The 18,228-nt window shown below is 40.4% G+C and overlaps 1 protein-coding gene across 1 annotated transcript in view; it reads left to right on the top strand.

Annotated features, from left to right (window-relative positions):
- The window catches only part of LOC138419228 (zinc finger protein 665-like), a 25,532-nt gene extending 7,304 nt beyond the window's left edge, over positions 1-18,228 (top strand). The window contains exons 4-8 of the mRNA XM_069551791.1: positions 1,484-7,349; positions 10,701-10,783; positions 11,738-11,864; positions 17,653-17,738; positions 17,853-18,228. Of these exons, the coding sequence (XP_069407892.1) occupies positions 1,484-4,077 (2,594 nt within the window). The 3' untranslated portion in view covers positions 4,078-7,349; positions 10,701-10,783; positions 11,738-11,864; positions 17,653-17,738; positions 17,853-18,228. The remainder of the gene's footprint in view (positions 1-1,483; positions 7,350-10,700; positions 10,784-11,737; positions 11,865-17,652; positions 17,739-17,852) is intronic.

Below are 18,228 nucleotides of genomic sequence, written 5' to 3'. Positions count from 1 at the left end.
TTGGAGAAAAGACCAAGCAGCAACGAACACTCACCTGATCCAGAAGAAATGAGTACCCTAATGTATTAAAAATAACAGAAGCATTTATTTAAAAAAGAAAGGTGGGATTCTGGAAGAAGCCACAGTATATGGCATTACTTCTGAGTAGGACGTTCTGTTTCTGATCTGAACGTTATCTCCTTTCTTGTGGCACAAGGAAGAAGACCCCTGGATTGTGGAGAATGAGGTGCTAATAGCAAACATCCAGATGAGTGGGAAAGTATCCACAGTGTGATCACAGGTCACAAGGACAGAGAGGAAGCCACACCATTTATAGTGTTTGGGAAACTCTCCAGGTGGGAGAGTTCTGTGAGAAAACAGATGTTTAATGTTTGTGAACTCTCACAGGAGAGTTTTCTTCTCCCTAACTTATGGCTGTGTTCTTTGACATGTGAAATGTACAGCACCCACCAGTGGTGCTGTAGCACCCACAGAGATGAAGGCAAAGTGTTTTTTTTTTCCTTTGGCTTGTGCTGGGTCTTTTTTGCTGTGTGGTCTTTTGTCTATTTGAGACAACAGAGGGCTACTCCCTAGTTGCGGGAAGCACGGTGTCTCATTGTGGTGATTTCTTTTGTTGTGAAGCACAGGCCCTAGGTACACGGGCTTGAGTAGTTTTACAATGCAACCTCAGCATCTGTGGCTCATCAGCTTATATATATACTGTATTTTCTCAATCAACTTATATATATTCTTTATTTTCTCAATGCAGTATTTGTGGAACAGTTACTAACTCATTTATTTTTCACATTATTTATTAGAATGCTTCTTTTGCCTTGTTTACCATTCCCATGTATTGCCTGATTGACGCTTTTATGCTCAGTTGCTCAGTCCTGTCTGACTCTGTGATCTCATGAACTGTAGCCCACCAAGCTTTCCCATCAGTGGAATTTTTTTCAGACAAGAATAGTGCACTGGGTTTTGATTTCCTGCTCCAGGGGATCTTTCCTATCCAGGGATTATATCCCCCTGTGCCATGTCTTCTACATGGGCAGGCAGTTTCTTTACCACTGAGTCACCTCTCTAGGCCTGTATGTTCTTTACCATTTAAATAAGTATAAGTGTGCATAAAGTGTGTACAATATACCATTAGTTTCTCCTCAATTATGAGACAGCAATGTGTTTAGTACAAAGTAGGGTGAGCTTTGAGGTCATGGTGGGAAAATACATTTTCTTTGTGAACTGATGTGAGTTTGCATAAAATGAATGTTTTCTGATTGTGTTTGAAACTATACTACCCTAAAATTAATTTGAATTACCTATGATCACTCTTTTTTAAAGAGTTATATTCCTTTAGTGTTGTATCGTTTTAAGATCATCATTGTGAAGATTCATAATTCTCTTCAGGATGGATATGACCTTTGGTATAATATCATGTGTTCAACAGGAAATAATTTATTTATGAATTGTAATTAATAGAATATCTGTGGTTCTTTATGTCTTGTAGATATGTCTCATATACATATGGTCAAGAAATTACAGGCCAAAGCAAACAGTGGTAAAGGGGAAATTTTTCAAAGAGTGATGTTTGGAAGAGCTGAAATCCTTGAAAGCAAAGATTTTCACCTCAGGAAGATTCAGGAAAATATACATGACTTTGATTGTCTGTGGACATATGATGAAAGAAATGACAAGGAAATGTCTACATCCCATAACAAAAATCTCACTGATGGAAGAGATCATCATAGTAGAAGTGATGCAGAAAATGGACCTTTTGAAAGGCACGGATCAAGCTTTCAGGATGAATTGCAAATGGTACAATCTGAAGGGATAATTTTTGAATGTAGTCAAGTTGTGACAAACGTCAGTGCCTCAGGTTTACCACCTCACAGAACTTGTAATGTCTGCAAAGGCTTTTCTCATAAACATGAGAATGCTGTTATGCATGCTTCAGAACTGTTACCAGACCATGAAACACAAAAGAAAAGACCTTACAAATGTAATGAATGTGACATAACCTTTCTTCAGGACTCAGAACTCACTGGACATCAAAGAATCCATACAGGAGGAAATCCATATAAATGTGACGTGTGTAGCAAGGGTTTTGATCAAACTACCAAACTTGCCATTCATTGGAGAATTCATACTGGAGAGAAACCACATAAATGTGATGTAGGTGACAAGGCTTTTATTCAAATTGGAAACCTTGCAGTTCATCAGAATATTCATCCTGGAGAGAAACGATATAAATGTGATGTGTGTGGTCACTGCTTTAAACAAAGTACACACCTTGAACATCATCAGAGAACTCATACTGGAGGGAAACCATCTAAATGTGATGTTTCTGGAAAAGCTTTTAGTCAAAATGCAAGCCATACAGTTCATCAGAGACTTCATACTGGAAAGAAACCATATAAATGTGATGTATGTGGCCTATGCTTTACTCAGAACTCAGAACTTGAAGTTCATCAGAGAACTCATAAGGGAGAGAAACCATATAAATGTGATGAATGTTGCAAAGGCTTTAGTGAAATTTCAAGGCTTGCAGTTCATTGGAGAGTTCATACTGGAGAGAAACCATATAAATGTGATGTGTGCGGCAAGTCATTTAATCGTACTGGCAAACTTGCTGTTCATCGGAGAGTTCATACTGGAGAGAAACCATATAAGTGTGATGTATGTGGCAAGGCCTTTATTCGAACAACAGGCCTAGCTGTTCATCGGAGAATTCATACTGGAGAGAAACCATATAAATGTGATGTGTGTGGCAAGTCATTTAATCATACCGGCAAACTTGCTGTTCATCGGAGAGTCCATACTGGAGAGAAACCATATAAATGTGATGTATGTGGCAAGGCCTTTATTCAAACAACAGGCCTTGCTGTTCATCGGAGAATTCATACTGGAGAGAAACCATATAAATGTGATGTGTGTGGCAAGGCATTTAGTCATACTGGACACCTTAATGTTCATAGGAGAGTTCATACTGGAGAGAAACCATATAAGTGTGATGTCTGTGCCAAGGCATTTAGTCATACTGGAAGCCTTGCTGTTCATCGGAGAGTTCATACTGGAGAGAAACCATATAATTGTGGTATATGTGGCAAGGCTTTCAGTGTAAGTTCAAGCCTTGCTTTTCATCGGAGAGTTCATGCGAGAGAGAAACCATGTAAATGTGGTGTATGTGGCAAGGCCTTCAGTCAAACTACAAGCCTTGCAGTTCATCAGAGAGTTCATACTGGAGAGAAACCACATAAATGTGATGTATGTGGCAAGGCCTTTAGTAGGACTACAAGGCTTGCAGTTCATCAGAGAATTCATACTGGAGAGAAACCATATAAATGTGAAGTGTGTGGCAATGCCTTTAATCACACTTCAAGCCTTGCAGTTCATCGGAGAGTTCATACTGGAGAGAAACCATATAATTGTGGTATATGTGGCAAGGCTTTCAGTGTAAGTTCAAGCCTTGCTGTTCATCGGAGAGTTCATACTGGAGAAAAACCATATAAATGTGATGTGTGTGCCAAGGCATTTAGTCGTACTGGACACCTTGCAGTTCATCGGAGAGTTCATACTAAAGAGAAACCATATAAGTGTGATGTATGTGGCAAGGCCTTTATTCAAACAACAAGCCTTGCTCTTCATCAGAGAATTCATACTGGAGAGAAACCATATAAATGTGATCTGTGTGGCAAGGTATTTAGTCGTACTGGACACCTTGTTGTTCATCGGAGAGTTCATACTAGAGAGAAACCATATAATTGTGGTATATGTGGCAAGGCTTTCAGTCTAAGTTCAAGCCTTGCTGTTCATCAGAGAGTTCATACTGGAGAGAAACCATATAAATGTGATGTATGTGGCAAGGCCTTTATTCAAGCAACAGGCCTTGCTCTTCATCAGAGAATCCATACTGGAGAGAAACCATATAAATGTGATGTGTGTGCCAAGGCGTTTAGTCATACTGCAAACCTTGCTTTTCATCGAAGAGTTCATACTGGAAAGAAACCATATAAATGTGATGTATGTGGCAAGGCATATAGTAGAACTAGAAGCCTTGCAGTTCATCAGAGACTTCATACTGGAGAGAAACCATATAAATGAGAAGTATGTGGCAATCCCTTTAGTCAAAGTTCAAGCCTTGCAGTTCATCAGAGAGTTCATACTGGAGAGAAAGCATATAATTGTGGTATATGTGGCAAGGCTATCAGTGTAAGTTCAAGCCTTGCTGTTCATCAGAGAGTTCATACTGGAGAGAAACCATATTAATGTGTTGTATGTGGCAAGGTGTTTATTTGTACTGGAAACCTTGCTGTCCATCAGAGAGTTCATAGTGGAGAGAAACCATATAAATGAGGTATATGTGGCAGGGCTTTCAGTGTGAATGCAAACCTTGCAGTTCATCAGAGAGTTCATACTGGAGAAAACCTTACAAATATAAAAATTGTGACAAACCATTTAGGCACAGTCTTGCATAACTCATCATCAGACAGTTCAGACAGGAGAGGAACCAAATAAATATGATGTATATGGCCGGTGCTTTACTTGAAATGACGAACTTAGAAACCATCAGAGAATCCATACTAGAGAGAAACATTAGAGATGCAACAGTTGTGAGAAACATTTTAGTGCAAATGTCGTGAGTGTGACAAAGCCTTTAGTCAGTGTTCAGGCCTTATAATTCAGAGAATTGATACTGTATCAAAAACATACAAGTGAAATGAATGTGGCATGTTCAGCATGAACTGCCCATTAGGCAGATCATGCAGCAGAGAAACCACATAAATGTTATTTATGTGGCAAACCCTTTGATCACAAGGAATGATGTTGCAGATCATCTGAAAATCCATACGGCAGTGAAAACTTACACATAAGTAGAGTAAAATGTATCAGAATATATTCTGACCGTCAGAAAATTCAAACTGGAGGAAAACTACACAAATGTTTTATGTGTGGGAATGCTTTGATTCTGTGTTCAGGCCTAACACCATTACTTAATTTTTTGTTTTTTCAATATTGTGATGGTTTTTGCTGTACATCAACATGAGTAGGCCATAGGCATACGTATGTCCTCTCCCTCCTGAACCCACCTCTCTTACCACCGTATCCCTCCAGATTGTCCCAGAGCACTTGCTCTTATATCAAACTCCCACTGGCTTCTTTACATATGATAATATATATGTTTCAGTGGTAATATCTTAAATCCTGCCATCCTGTTTCTTTTCTTTTTTTCAATAGTTTTTCCTTAGCGTTACTTTTTCTATCCACATTATGACCCAGATTTAATGTTTAATTTACATTTCTTTCCTGCCTTAAGTCAGTGGGTTATTTTGAGACTTTTGTAACATTAAAATGCACGTAGACAATAGCAGGGAACATAGTAGGTGCCCTGTAAGTGTAAAGAAAGACAGTTCCTTTAGGACTTGAGTTCAATCAATTAGTACACATAGAAATATAAATAGTGCCAAGTTGATAATTTTGGTGAAAATAAATTCTAGTGCCTTCTTAAGATTTCATATTTTACAATGTGCTTTGTTGTCCACAACTGACAGATCTTTCAGAAACAGACAACAAAGAAATGAGAGAAAATATATTACAATTTTCAACAAGAAGTAAATTGCCTAATTACCATCAAGTGATCATCTAGTAATTTGACATTCCATTACATTGAAATTGAAGTGAAAGTGAAGTTGCTCAGTTCTGTCTCTTAGCAACCCCATGGACTACAGCCTACCAGGCTCCTCCATCCATGGGATTTTCCAGGCAAGAGTACTGGAGTGGGGTGCCATTGCCTTTTCCGGAAATGGTAATGGGGGAACATAAATGTCGGTATCATTTTGTATGGTTGATTTTCTCAAGTTTCCTTTGTGATAAATGTAAGCCTGGCTGCTAGCCTTTTAGAGCTGGGTAGGAGCTGTATCTTTCCAGAGTTCTGAGGGTAAGTTCTTTCCAAGCTCTGTAATTTCCTGTTCTCTTCTTTTGCTTATTATTTCCATCCTGAAGAGTATTCTCTCCATGTGTCTATTTCTCAGTTCAAAATTATACTTGTTTTTTAAGGTATAACTCACTACCTCTGCCCTCTAAGGTCTTTCTGATCCAGCCAACAAGAAGTAATCTTACCTCCCCTACAGCATTTCTTCTTGGATATTTACTTCTTTTGTTGACGCCTTAAGCTTGGGCTGTGTCTTTACTTCTCTATATTCCCTGGTAGTACATGGCTTTCTACTCTGTACATGACTCTCACAATTACCTATGTTACTATGTAACAAGATATTTGATTTTTAGAAATATTATTGAATATTACACTGAAGTATTAGCTTATGTATTATGTATTATGATGTAAACAAGTTTTCGTCATATAAGTATTTGAAGCTTTCTCATCATAAGCATGGAACAGAAACTTTTATCAAGAAGAATGCATTTCTCATTAAAAGTTTTTTTCTCTCTAATAATCTTTAAAATTTATTTTTTGCCGTGCTAAGTCTTCATTGTGCTGGGTCCTTTCTCTTTTTGCAGCAATCAGGCTATGAATTCTGCACATAAACTTGGCTGGGGTATGGTTGGAGACTGGCATTTTAATGCTTCTTTTGGTCAGTCCAGAGGATTCAATGTCTTTTTTTTTTTTTTTTTTGGTTGTGCTGAGCCTTTTTTTTTCTTTTTTTGCTGCACGTAGGCTTTCTCTAGTTGCAGCAAGCAGAAGTGACTTTCTAGTTCCTTGTGTGCAGGTTTCTCATACCTTTCCAACAAAGGTCTGTCTAGTCAAGGCTATGGATTTTCCAGTGGTCATGTATGGATTGAGAGTTGGACTGTGAAAAAAGCTGAGCGCCAAAGAGTTGATGCTTTTGAACTGTGGTGCTGGAGAAGACTCTTGAGAGTCCCTTGGACTGCAAGGAGATCCAACAAGTCCATCCTAAAGGCGATCAGACCTGAGTGTTCATTGGAAGGACTGATGTTGAAGCTAAATCTCCAATACTTTGGCCACCTCATGCGAAGAGTTGACTCATTAGAAAAGACCCTAATGCTGGGAAGGATTAGGGGCAGGAGGAGAAGTGGATGACAGAGGATGAGATGGCTGGATGGCATCACTGACTTGATGGACATGGGTTTGGGTAAACTCTGGAAGTGGTGATTGACAGGGAGGCGTTGTGTGCTGCTATTCAGGGGGTTGCAAAGAGTCGGACACGACTGAGTGACTGAACTCAACTGAACTGAAAATCCCGGAGATGATTTTGTTGCTTCCGTTTAGTATTTTCTGTTATTTTGAGTTGTAATGAAGAAGGTTTCTGGTGCATTTGGAAGGACAACAAAAGAGACCTTGGAGTGTATCCTTATTAGATGTTGAAGTCTCACTGGAGCATGTACATCAGCGTACACAGGTACTTTTTATTATTAGAGTTTGGAGATGACAGTTTTTGGGCTGGCTGAGGTCACTGTGACTGATAAGAAGCTGTCTTGAAGCCGGTTTGCTGCTTGGGCGCCTTCTTGTGTATTATTCCATCGTAAATGCATGAGTTGTTAAACCTTGGAATCTTTCTGGGGATTGCATAGCACGATGGATGGATTATTACTGCATGTGTGGATTGTGTGTTGAACCAGATGAAATTTCATAAGGGTCTTTCAACCTAGATGGAAAATGATGCTAAACTTTGATGATAGCAGAGGGATTTCGTGAGGGAGGGGCCATAAAAAATCTCAGGATGTAAGGAAGGATCGGGCTCCCCAGGTGCTGCTAGTGATAAAGGATCACCTGCCAATGCAGAGACATAAGAGACACGGGTTTGATGCCTGACTCGGGGGGAGGGCATGGCAACCTACTCCATGGGCAGAGGAGTCTGGTGGACTACAGTCCATAGGGTCGCAAGAGTCAGACATGACTGAAGCGACTTAGCTCACAGGCACAGGGAAGGATTATTCATAGTCTCCGAAGACCATCAGCTCCATAGCAATCTGTAGTACAAAGGCTTATTCTGGAGATGATGCAGCTGTTATTTCTTGCTGCCAGTGCAGTGGGGTTCTCTCCATGTCTTTCCAAATCATGTGCATGTACCACATACCTGCACAATACAGATACACAGGAACTCTCGTGAATGGTTGGTGAGAATGTAAATAGTACATGGAAAACAGGACGGAGTTTCCTCAAATACTACAAATAGAACATGCATAGGACCTCACAGTCTCACTTCTGATTATTATATCCAAAGGAAGCAGAATCAGTATATTTTTAAAGAATATTTGTTTATTTATTTGACTCCAGTGGGTCCTAGTTGTGGATCATGGGATCTTCATTGCATCACACAGGATGTTTCATCATGTCATGGGGGCTCTGGAGTATGCAGCCTCTGTCTTTGCAGTGCCTGGGCTTAGTTCCTCCATCTCATGTGGGATCTTACATCCCCATGTTATTTCTGAGGCTGCTATATCTGAGGCTCCAGAAGCAAAAGCAGGGGTGTGCCCTGCTTTTATGAAGGATTGAACACGAGTTCTCTTTGTTGCAAGGCAGATTCTTAAGCTAGAATTCCTGAGACCACCAGGAATGTCCTGTGAAAAATCAGTGATTTGAACGAGTTACCTGCATTCATATAACCAATATTTCTTTATTCACAACAATCATTTGTTGTAGAAATAAACTAAATGTCTGTTGACAAATAAATCAATTATAAAAACGTGTGTGTGACAGGCTTCCCAGGTAGTACTGTTGGTTAAGAACCACCTGCCCCTACCGGATACATAAGAGACGAAGGTTTGACCCCTGGGTTGGGAAGATGCCCTGAAGGGGGGGCATGCCAATCCACTCCAGCATTCTTGCCTGGAGAATCCCATGGACAGAGGACCCTGGTGGGCTAAGGTCCATAGCGTCACAAAAAGTACAACATGACTGAAGTGTCTGAGCACACAGCACATGAGACACACTGCGACCTGAGGCCCTTTACTGCAGGGCTTGCTCCTGGACAAATGTCTCCTTGGGCAAAAGAACACAAGGACACTGGAAGGGAACAAAGAAACTGTAGTCACCCACATGCGCAGTCAGGGCAATTCTGAACGATAAGAAATTAAAAGGCCACAGACCAGCTGCTATTTCTGAGGTTCCAGAAGCAAAAGCAGGACTATGCCCATGATCTCTGCCCACAGCAGCCCCAAAGGGAGTGGAGGGGAGGGGCAGATCACCTCAGCTTCCATCCTGCCCAACCCACCAAGCTCCCCCTGCCCTCACCCCATTTAGGGGACCGGCCTACCTCCCACTCCCACCTGTTGGAAAACAGCAAGGGAAACCTACTTTTTCTTGCTCTTACTGCGGCAGGAGCCCCAGTGAAGCCTTGTCTGAATTTGTCCTCTGGTCTGTTAATTATTTCCACTTATTAAAGACCCTAAGGTTCCAGGTAAGTTATGTACAAACACACACACATATACGTGTATGTGTATATATATATATATATATATATATAAAATATATGTCCGGAAATAATGTATATGTTATATATATATGGACATATTATTCAGCAAAAAAAATGTAGATTTTTGTCACTTAAGACAAGTGGAATGAATGTAGAGAACATTATTCTAAGTGAATTAAGACAGAGGAAAACACATATGTGCTAGCTTACATGTGGAATATGAAGAAGTGACACTTAGTAGTACCAGACAGTAGGATGGTGGTTATCTGGAAGTGGGACATGGTGAAGATATATGGGAGATGTTGGTCCAAAGGTAGAGACTTTCAGATGTAAAATGAGTATGTTCTGGGGAGCTATGTGCAGCTTGCTGACTATAGTTAATCCTACTTTGTTACAACGGCTTGAAATTTGCCAAGAGAGGAAATCTTGTGTTCTCACTGCACACACACACACACACACACAAAAACATGGGAATTGAGCGTTGATGTGTGTTTTGACTTGCTAAGTCATGTGCAACTCTTTTGCAACCCAATGGACTGTGGCCCGCCAGGCTCCTCTCTCCATGGGTTTTCCCAGGCAAGAATACTGGTACGGTTGCCATTTCCTTCTCTAGGAGATCTTTTTGAGGTGGGGATTGAACCCAAAACTCCTGCACTGGCAGGCAAATTGCTACTTAGCCACCATAGAAGCCCATTTTGATTACTGGATTGTGATAAATATTTCACAGTGTGCATATATCATATCATCACATGTTATATGTACACACACCCTTTTCATTAGACAATTCAACGTCAATAAAACTGGAAAAGTGGGCAGTATGCAGGGCTTGATTTCTTGAGTGCTGCTCATCCAGGCTGTAAATTATGGCAGTGAGGCATTTTGCAAATACCTTTGTACCCTGATTAGAGATTTCCCGTCAGAAAGTCTGGGTGAGGCTGATTCCCAGTGATATTTAAGGGGCCCCAGTGCATCTAGCCTTGAGCATCAGGACTTTTGAGTCCTTCACTCCTGAAGGCTGAGGTGCTCCACTCTGCATGAGGATGGACTTGAGCCTGGTCTATGACCTCAAGGGAATTATTGGCTCAGCTGAGGTCCCCAGCGCTGCTGTTTATGTGTGACCTCATCTGGAAGGAAGTATGGTTGAAGAAAGTGTGTAAAAACTCCTTGTTTTTCTCAGTGTGGGTGTTTACTGTCCTGAGTCCCTCCTGTGATAGTGGGCAGTAGAGGACTGTCTGTTCCATACGGTGAGGTCTTCCCTGTGTGTGTGGTTGGGGCATGGGAAGGGAATGTGTTAACTGTAAGCATTAAACAAAATTTTTTCAACTTGAATGACAGACCCCTAAAGACTCATGATACCTGAGGGAAAAGCTCAAAAGATGAGGAAGAAGAAAGAAAAGTCAGGGATGGGTTTTTCTCAGGTAAAGTCATATTGTGAATTTATTCTCACTTATTGAAATGCCCTTCTCTGTGCTAACTAATCATTCTGACCCTGAAGTATCCTACCTGACACCTTTCTATTCACTTTCACCTGGGACCTTGTCTTAGTGCTTGTCATCTCCTCTTAGATCCCATCTCCCCATGACCCAATGACCTGCACCTTGTGAGGAGGCTCCCCTGGGCACTGTCCTAGGCATGACTTCACACCCATGGGTTGGGGCTCTGGTCTCAGTGCTGTTGGGCAGCAGGGATTTCTGAGGGCCCAGCTGGATGCACTGTCTGCATTCTGTCAACCAGGGTAAAGAACCTGTATCTGGAAGTCAGTTATTAACATGCCCAGTACGTGAAAAATCTGGAAAAGCAACTAAACGGGAAATCAGTTCTGACTTTTTACAGTACATTTAAAACTATATGAGGACCTCATTCAATTTCTTAGTGTTTGGGAATGGAATGGAAAGTTCAGAAAGAGATCTCAGGACTAGATGGTGTTTCATATCATTGTCTGTTTTATCTTTTTTCTTCTTTTTCAGTTTCCTTTTTTCCCCTTCTTTTTGTAATTCTTTCCGTTCTATTTAAACCATGAAATCAAGTTTACTAATATTTTTTGTCTTTTCTTCTTGGTTGCAAGTTGCACCTTGCAGGATATTGGTTCCTGAGGAGGAATTGAACCTAAAACCCCTGCAGTGGAAATGCAGGGTCTTAACCACTGGACCACCAGGGAAGTCCCAACTTTACTAATTTTGATTCATTATTTATTTCAGAAACAATATTTAATGTAGGAAATTAGAGACCAAGAATTTGCTCCAAATAGCTTTCCATGGATTTATCAGAATATTATTTCTACTGAAATGATCTTTCCCTCTTTTTCTTCTTCTCCTTTTGTGTGAAAATAAAAACTGCTCAGGGCCTATTGGTGAAATGTATTTTCATTTCAGGGACAGTTGACCTTCAAGGATGTGGCCATCAAATTCACTCCTGAGGAATGGGAATGCCTGAACCCTGTTCAGAGGGCCTTGTACAGGGATGTGATGTTGGAGACCCTCAGAAATGTGCTCTCTGTGGGTAAGGATAACTTGCCTCTGAAGTTTGGGATCTGCCCTGGGGGTGTGTCTCTGCATTTTCTCTCTATGTCTCTTGGTAGCTCATTTTTTTGACTGAGCTCAAAGCCCTGTTGACTCAGACAGCAAAAGCTTCATGATTGGCATTAGGAATTTAAACTTGTCCTTTCTTCAGTGATCTGTCCACTACATGATACACGGGAGTTTTTCCTGAGCTTAAGTATTTATAAAGCTGATTTCAATACTTTGCAATATCCAATTTCCTATTTTCTATCCCTATGGTCTTTGTTTATTAGTTGTTTAAAAGTAATAGATATTTTCATATTGTACTATTCCTTATGTATCAGAAGGAGGCAGAGACTGAATGAATTTGTGAAGTATTTTTCTTTCCATCTTTAATGCTTTAATCAATATTCACACCTTGGAATTCATCAGAGAGTTCATGCTGGAAAGAAACCCTATAAATGTGATGTATGTGGCAAGGCCTTTAGTCCAAATGCCAAACTTGCAGTTCATCAGAGAATTCATACTGGAGAGAAACCATATAAATGTGACATATGTGGCAAGGCCTGTAGTCAGACTGCAAGCCTTCTAGTTCATCGGAGAATTCATGCTGGAGAGAAACCGTATAAATGTGATGTGTGTGGCCAGTGCTTTACTCAAAATGCCAGCCTTGGAATTCTTCAGAGAATTTATACTAGAGAGAAAACTTACAAATGTAATGAGTGTGACCAAGATTTCTACACATGTTCAGCTCTAACCAACCATCATGCAGTTCCTACAGTAAAGAAATCATATAAATATAATTTATGTGGCAAAGCCTTCTGTTACACGTTTTATCTTACAGTTCATTGGAGAATTCATACTGGAGAGAAACCATATAAATGTGATGTGTGTGTCCAGTGCTTTACTCAAAAGGCACACCTTGGAATTCATCTGGGAATTCATGTTGGAAAGAAATATAAATGTGATGTATGTGGCAAAGCCTTTAGTCAAAATGCACACCTTACAGTTCATCAGAGAATCATACTGGAGAGAAACCATATAAATGTGATATTTGTGGGTGGTGCTTTACTCAAAATGAAAACCTTGGAAGTCATCAGAGAATTAATACTGGAGAGAAACTTTACAAATGTAACATGTGTGACAAAGCCTTTAGTCAGATTTCTGGCCTTCTAATTCATCAGAGAACTCATACCAGAGAGAAATCATACAAATATAGTTAGTGTGGCAAAGCTTTGATTGCACATTAGGCAAAACCACATAAATGTAATTTAAATATCAAAGCCTTCAGTCACAGGAATCATTTTGCAGATAATCAGTGAATCCATACTGGAGTGAAACCTTACAGATGTAATAAATGCAGTAAAGTATATCATCCTTTTGACCTTCAGAAAAGTCAAACTGTAGGAAAACTGCACAAATAACGGTGGGCGTGGCAAAGCTTTGGATTCTGAGTTCAGACCTAACTAACCGTCATGTAATGAATTCTGAGATCTTACCCATGTAGTGATTGTGGCAAGTGTTTTAGAAGGCATTCAAACCTTACAAATCGTGAAAACAAATCATACTGGAAAGAAGCCATACATTTAGAGAGCAGTAAATCTTAAGGGGACCATAAGGTAACCTGTACATGAGAGAAAGGATGTAAATGTAATATATGTGACCAGTGTTTCAATACAAGTCTCATTAGTCACATCATCAGGAAATTCATAATGTAGAGAAAGCAAATGTAATGAGTGGGTCAAATGCATCAAGTAGCATTCAGACCTAAAAAGACATCAGGTGATCCATACGCAAGGGACCTTACAAATGTAATCATTGTGGTGAGGCTTTGGTCAGGTGTTTACATTCAGGCTTCATGAGAAAATTGATACTATAATACATAGAAGCTATGTTGATGTAATGTATGTGTCAAGGCTTTTAGACAACAGTCTGAATTTAAGATTCAGTAATGGAGTAGCTATCATGGTCAACAAAAGCATCAGAAACGCAGTACTTGGATGCAATCTCAAAAACGACAAAATGATCTCTGTTTGTTTACAAGGCAAACCATTCAATATCACAGTAATCCAAGTCTATGCCCCAACCAGCAATGCTGAAGGAGCTGAAGTTGAACAGTTCTATGAAGACCTACAAGACCTTTTAGAACTAACACCCAAAAAAGATGTCCTTTTCATTATAGGGGACTGGAATGCAAAAGGAGGAAGTCAGGCAAATTTGGCCTTGGAATACGGAATGAAGCAGGGCAAAGGCTAATATAGTTTTGCCAAGAGAACGCACTGGTCATAGCAAACACCCTCTTCCAACTACACAAGAGAAGACTCTACACATGGACATCACCAGATGGTCAACACCGAAATCAGATTGATTATATTCTTTGCAGCCAAAGGAGAAGCTCTTTACAGTCAGCAAAAACAAGACCAGGAGTTGACTGTGGCTCAAATTCAGACTTAAATTGAAGAAAGTAGGGAAGACCACTAGAACATTCAGGTATGACCTAAATCAAATCCCTTATGATTATACAGTAGAAGTGAGAAATAGATTTAAGGGACTAGATCTGATAGATAGACTGCCTGATGAACTATGGATGGAGGTTCATGATATTGTACAGGAGACAGGGATCAAGACCATCCCCATGGAAATGAAATGCAAAAAAGAAAAATGGCTGTCTGGGGAGGCCTTACAAATAGCTGTGAAAAGAAGAGAAGTGAAAAGCAAAGGAGAAAAGGAAAGATAGATATAAGCATCTGAATGCAGAGTTCCAAAGAATAGCAAGAAGAGATAAGAAAGCCTTTCTCAGGGATCAATGCAAAGAAATAGAGGAAAAGAACAGAATGGGAAAGACTAGAGATCTCTTCAAGAAAATTAGAAATACTAAGGGAACATTTCTTGCAAAGATGGGCTCGATAAAGGACAGAAATGGTATGGACCTAACAGAAGCAGAAGATATAAGAAGAGGTGGCAAGAATACACAGGACTGTACAAAAAAGATCTTCATGACAAAGATAATCATGATGGTGTGATCACTCACCTGGAGCCCAGACATCCTGGAATGTGAAGTCAAGTGGGCCTTAGAAAGCATCACTATGATCAAAGCTAGTGGAGGTGAAGGAATTCAAGATGAGCTATTTCAAATCCTGGAAGATGATGCTGTGAAAAAAGTGCTGCACTCAATATGCCAGTAAATTTGGAAAACCCAGCAGTGGCCACAGGACTGCAAAAGGTCAGTTTCATTCCAATCCCAAAGAATGGCACTGGCAAAGAATGCTCAAACTACCCCACAATTGCACGCATCTCACCCGCTAGTAAAGTAATGCTCAAAATTCTCCAAACCAGCCTTCAGCAGTATGTGAACCATGAACTTCCAGATGCTCAAGCTGGTTTTAGAAAAGGCAGAAAAACCAGAGATCAAATTGCCAACATCCACTGGATCATCGAAAAAGCAAGAGTTCCAGAAAAAAAAATCTATTTCTGCTTCATTGACAATGCCAAAGCCTTTGACTGTGTGGATCACAAGAAACTGTGGAAAATTCTGAAAGAGATGGGAATACCAGACCACCTGACCTACCTCTTGAAAAATCTGTATGCAGGCCAGGAAGCAACAGTTAGAACCAGACATGGAACAACAGACAGGTTCCAAATAGGAAAAGGAGTACGTCAAGGCTGTATATTCTCACCCTGCTTATTTAACTTATATACAGAGTACATCATGAGAAATGCTGGGCTGGAGGAAGCAAAAGCTGGAATCAAGATTGCCAGGAGAAATATCAATAACCTCAGATATGCAGATGACACTACCCTTATGGCAGAAAGTCAAGAGGAGCTAAGAAGCCTCTTGATGAACGTGAAAGAGGAGACTGAAAATGTTGGCTTAAAGCTCAACATTCAGAAAGCGAAGATCATGGCATCTGGTCCCATCACTTCATGGTAAATAGATGGGGAAAGAGTGGAAACAGTGTCAGACTTTATTTTGGGGGGCTCCAAAATCACTGTAGATGGTGACTGCAGCTATGAAATTGAAAGACGCTTACTCCTTGGAAGGAAAGTTATGACCAACCTAGATAGCATATTAAAAGGCAGAGACATTACTTGGCCAAATAAGTTCCGTCTAGTCAAGGCTACGGTTTTTCCAGTGGTCATGTATGGATATGAGAGTTGGACTGTGAAGAAAGCCAAAGAATTGATGCTTTTGAACTGTGGTGTTGGAGTAGACTCTTAAGAGTCCCTTGGACTGCAAGGAAATCCAACCAGTCCATTCTGAAGGAGATCAGCCCTGGGTGTTCTTTGGAAGGACTGATGCTAAAACTGAAACTCCAATCTTTTGGCCACCTCATGCGAAGAGTTGACTCATTGGAAAAGACTCTGATGCTGGGAGGGATTGGGGGCAGGAGGAGAAGGGGACAACAGAGGATGAGATGGCTGGATGGCATCACCTACTCGATGGACAAGAGTTTAGGTGAACTCTAGGAGTTGATATTGGACAGGGAGGCCAGATGTGCTGCAATTCATGGAGTTGCAAAGAGTCGGACATGACTGAGCGAGTGAACTGAACTGAAGTGACATACCTAAAATTAACCAAGGATAAAATCATTATTTTTTTAGAAAAATTATTTATTTATGTGTTCTGGGTCTTTGTTGCTGCTTGGTCTTTCCTCTAGTTGCCAGCAGTGGGGGCTTTCTCTAGTCGTGGTGCATGGGATTCTCGTTGTGTCCTGTTGCAGAGCATGGGCTGTATGATGCTTGGGCTTCAGTAGTTTCAGCACGTGGGCCTAGTAGTTTGGGCTCTTGGGCGTTACAGCACAGGCTCAGTAGTGGTGTCACTTGGTCTTAGTTGCCCTGAGGCATGTGGCCTTATCCTGGAGCAGAACCCATGTCTTCTGCATTTGTGGGTGGATTCTTTACCATTGTGCCAGGAGAGATGCCCTCATATTATTTTTGAATATAGGTATTTTATACAGATTAGACTTGAAGTATTGTATACATATCTTTTATATGTATACTATTTTGTTTTTTTAAACTAATAGAGTATTAGAGTTGAGACGTCCCTGTTGGTACAATGGATAAGAATGTGTCTGCCAATGCAGGGAATATGGGTTGGATCTCCCTGGTCCGAGAAGATTCCGCGTGCCCGGGAGTAATGAAGCCCATCCACCACAACTACTGAGCCCATGCTTGAGAGCCTGCGAGCCAAAGCTGCAGACCCCATGTGTTGCAACTATAGAAGCCTTGTGCCTGTAGTTCACCTACAACCTGTTCTCTGTAACAAAAGATGCCACTGCAGTGAGAAGCCCACTCACCACAACTACAGAGTATCTCCCGCTCAGTGCAGCTAGAAAAAGCCACACAAAGTAACAAAGACCAGCACAACCTAAATAAATAAACAAGCTTTAAAAAAATGTAACATTGACAAACTTAAGTATAGTTGATTCATTTTCATGGCCCCAGAGATGCTGAAATACATATGACTAAAAGTGATCATGAGAAAATGATTTAAAAATGTGTCAAGAGGCAACTCTTCATTTCAGTCAATTGTGTATTTAAATGTGCCTTCATGTGTGCATGGATATGCAACTCCATGGTTTTATTACAAAACATCATCTCATAAATAAGCTTTGTACTTTTTAACAGTTGAAATTATATCTTAAATATATTATGTAGCCTTAAATTTGTTCTACCCCAGCACATGAATGATTTAAACAGTAATAAGATTACTGATATTGTATGTGGGAGCAGAGGGGTTAAGGAGTACCCTATACAAGCACCTTTTATGGCCTTCCATTCCTCTGCAGATCCTGAAAGGTGATACTGTGAAAGTGCTACACTCAATATGCCAGCAAATTTGGGAAACTCAGCAGTGGCCACAGGACTGGAAAAGGTCAGTTTTCATTCCAATCCCAAAGAAAGGCAATGCCAAAGAATGCTCAAACTACTACATAATTGCACTCATCTCACATACTAGTAAAGTAATTCTCAAAATTCTCCAAGCCAGGCTTCAGCAATACGTGAACCGTGAATTTCCAGATGTTCAAGCTGGTTTTAGAAAAGGCAGAGGAACCAGAGGTTAAATTGCCAACATCTGCTGGATCATCAAAAAAGCAAGAGAGTTCCAGAAGAACATCGATTTCTGCTTTATTAACTATGCCAAAGCCTTTGACTGCGTGCGTCACAATAAACTGTGGAAAATTCTGAAAGAGATGGGAATACCAGACTACGTGACCTGCCTTTTGAGAAACCTGCATGCAGGTCAGGAAGTATAAAAAAGGGGACTGAGTTCTAACTCGGATATGATGGTTTTGGGGGTACAAGTCCACCGTATTTTCGGTTTGCTGACTTTCTGAATAAAGTCGTTATTCCTGCCCCAGCAA

The sequence above is a fragment of the Ovis canadensis genome, chromosome 14 (genome assembly GCF_042477335.2).
Source record: "Ovis canadensis isolate MfBH-ARS-UI-01 breed Bighorn chromosome 14, ARS-UI_OviCan_v2, whole genome shotgun sequence".
NCBI lineage: Eukaryota > Metazoa > Chordata > Mammalia > Artiodactyla > Bovidae > Ovis > Ovis canadensis.
Note: the sequence above shows the minus strand (reverse complement) of the source record. Positions and strands in the feature narration are given on the sequence as shown.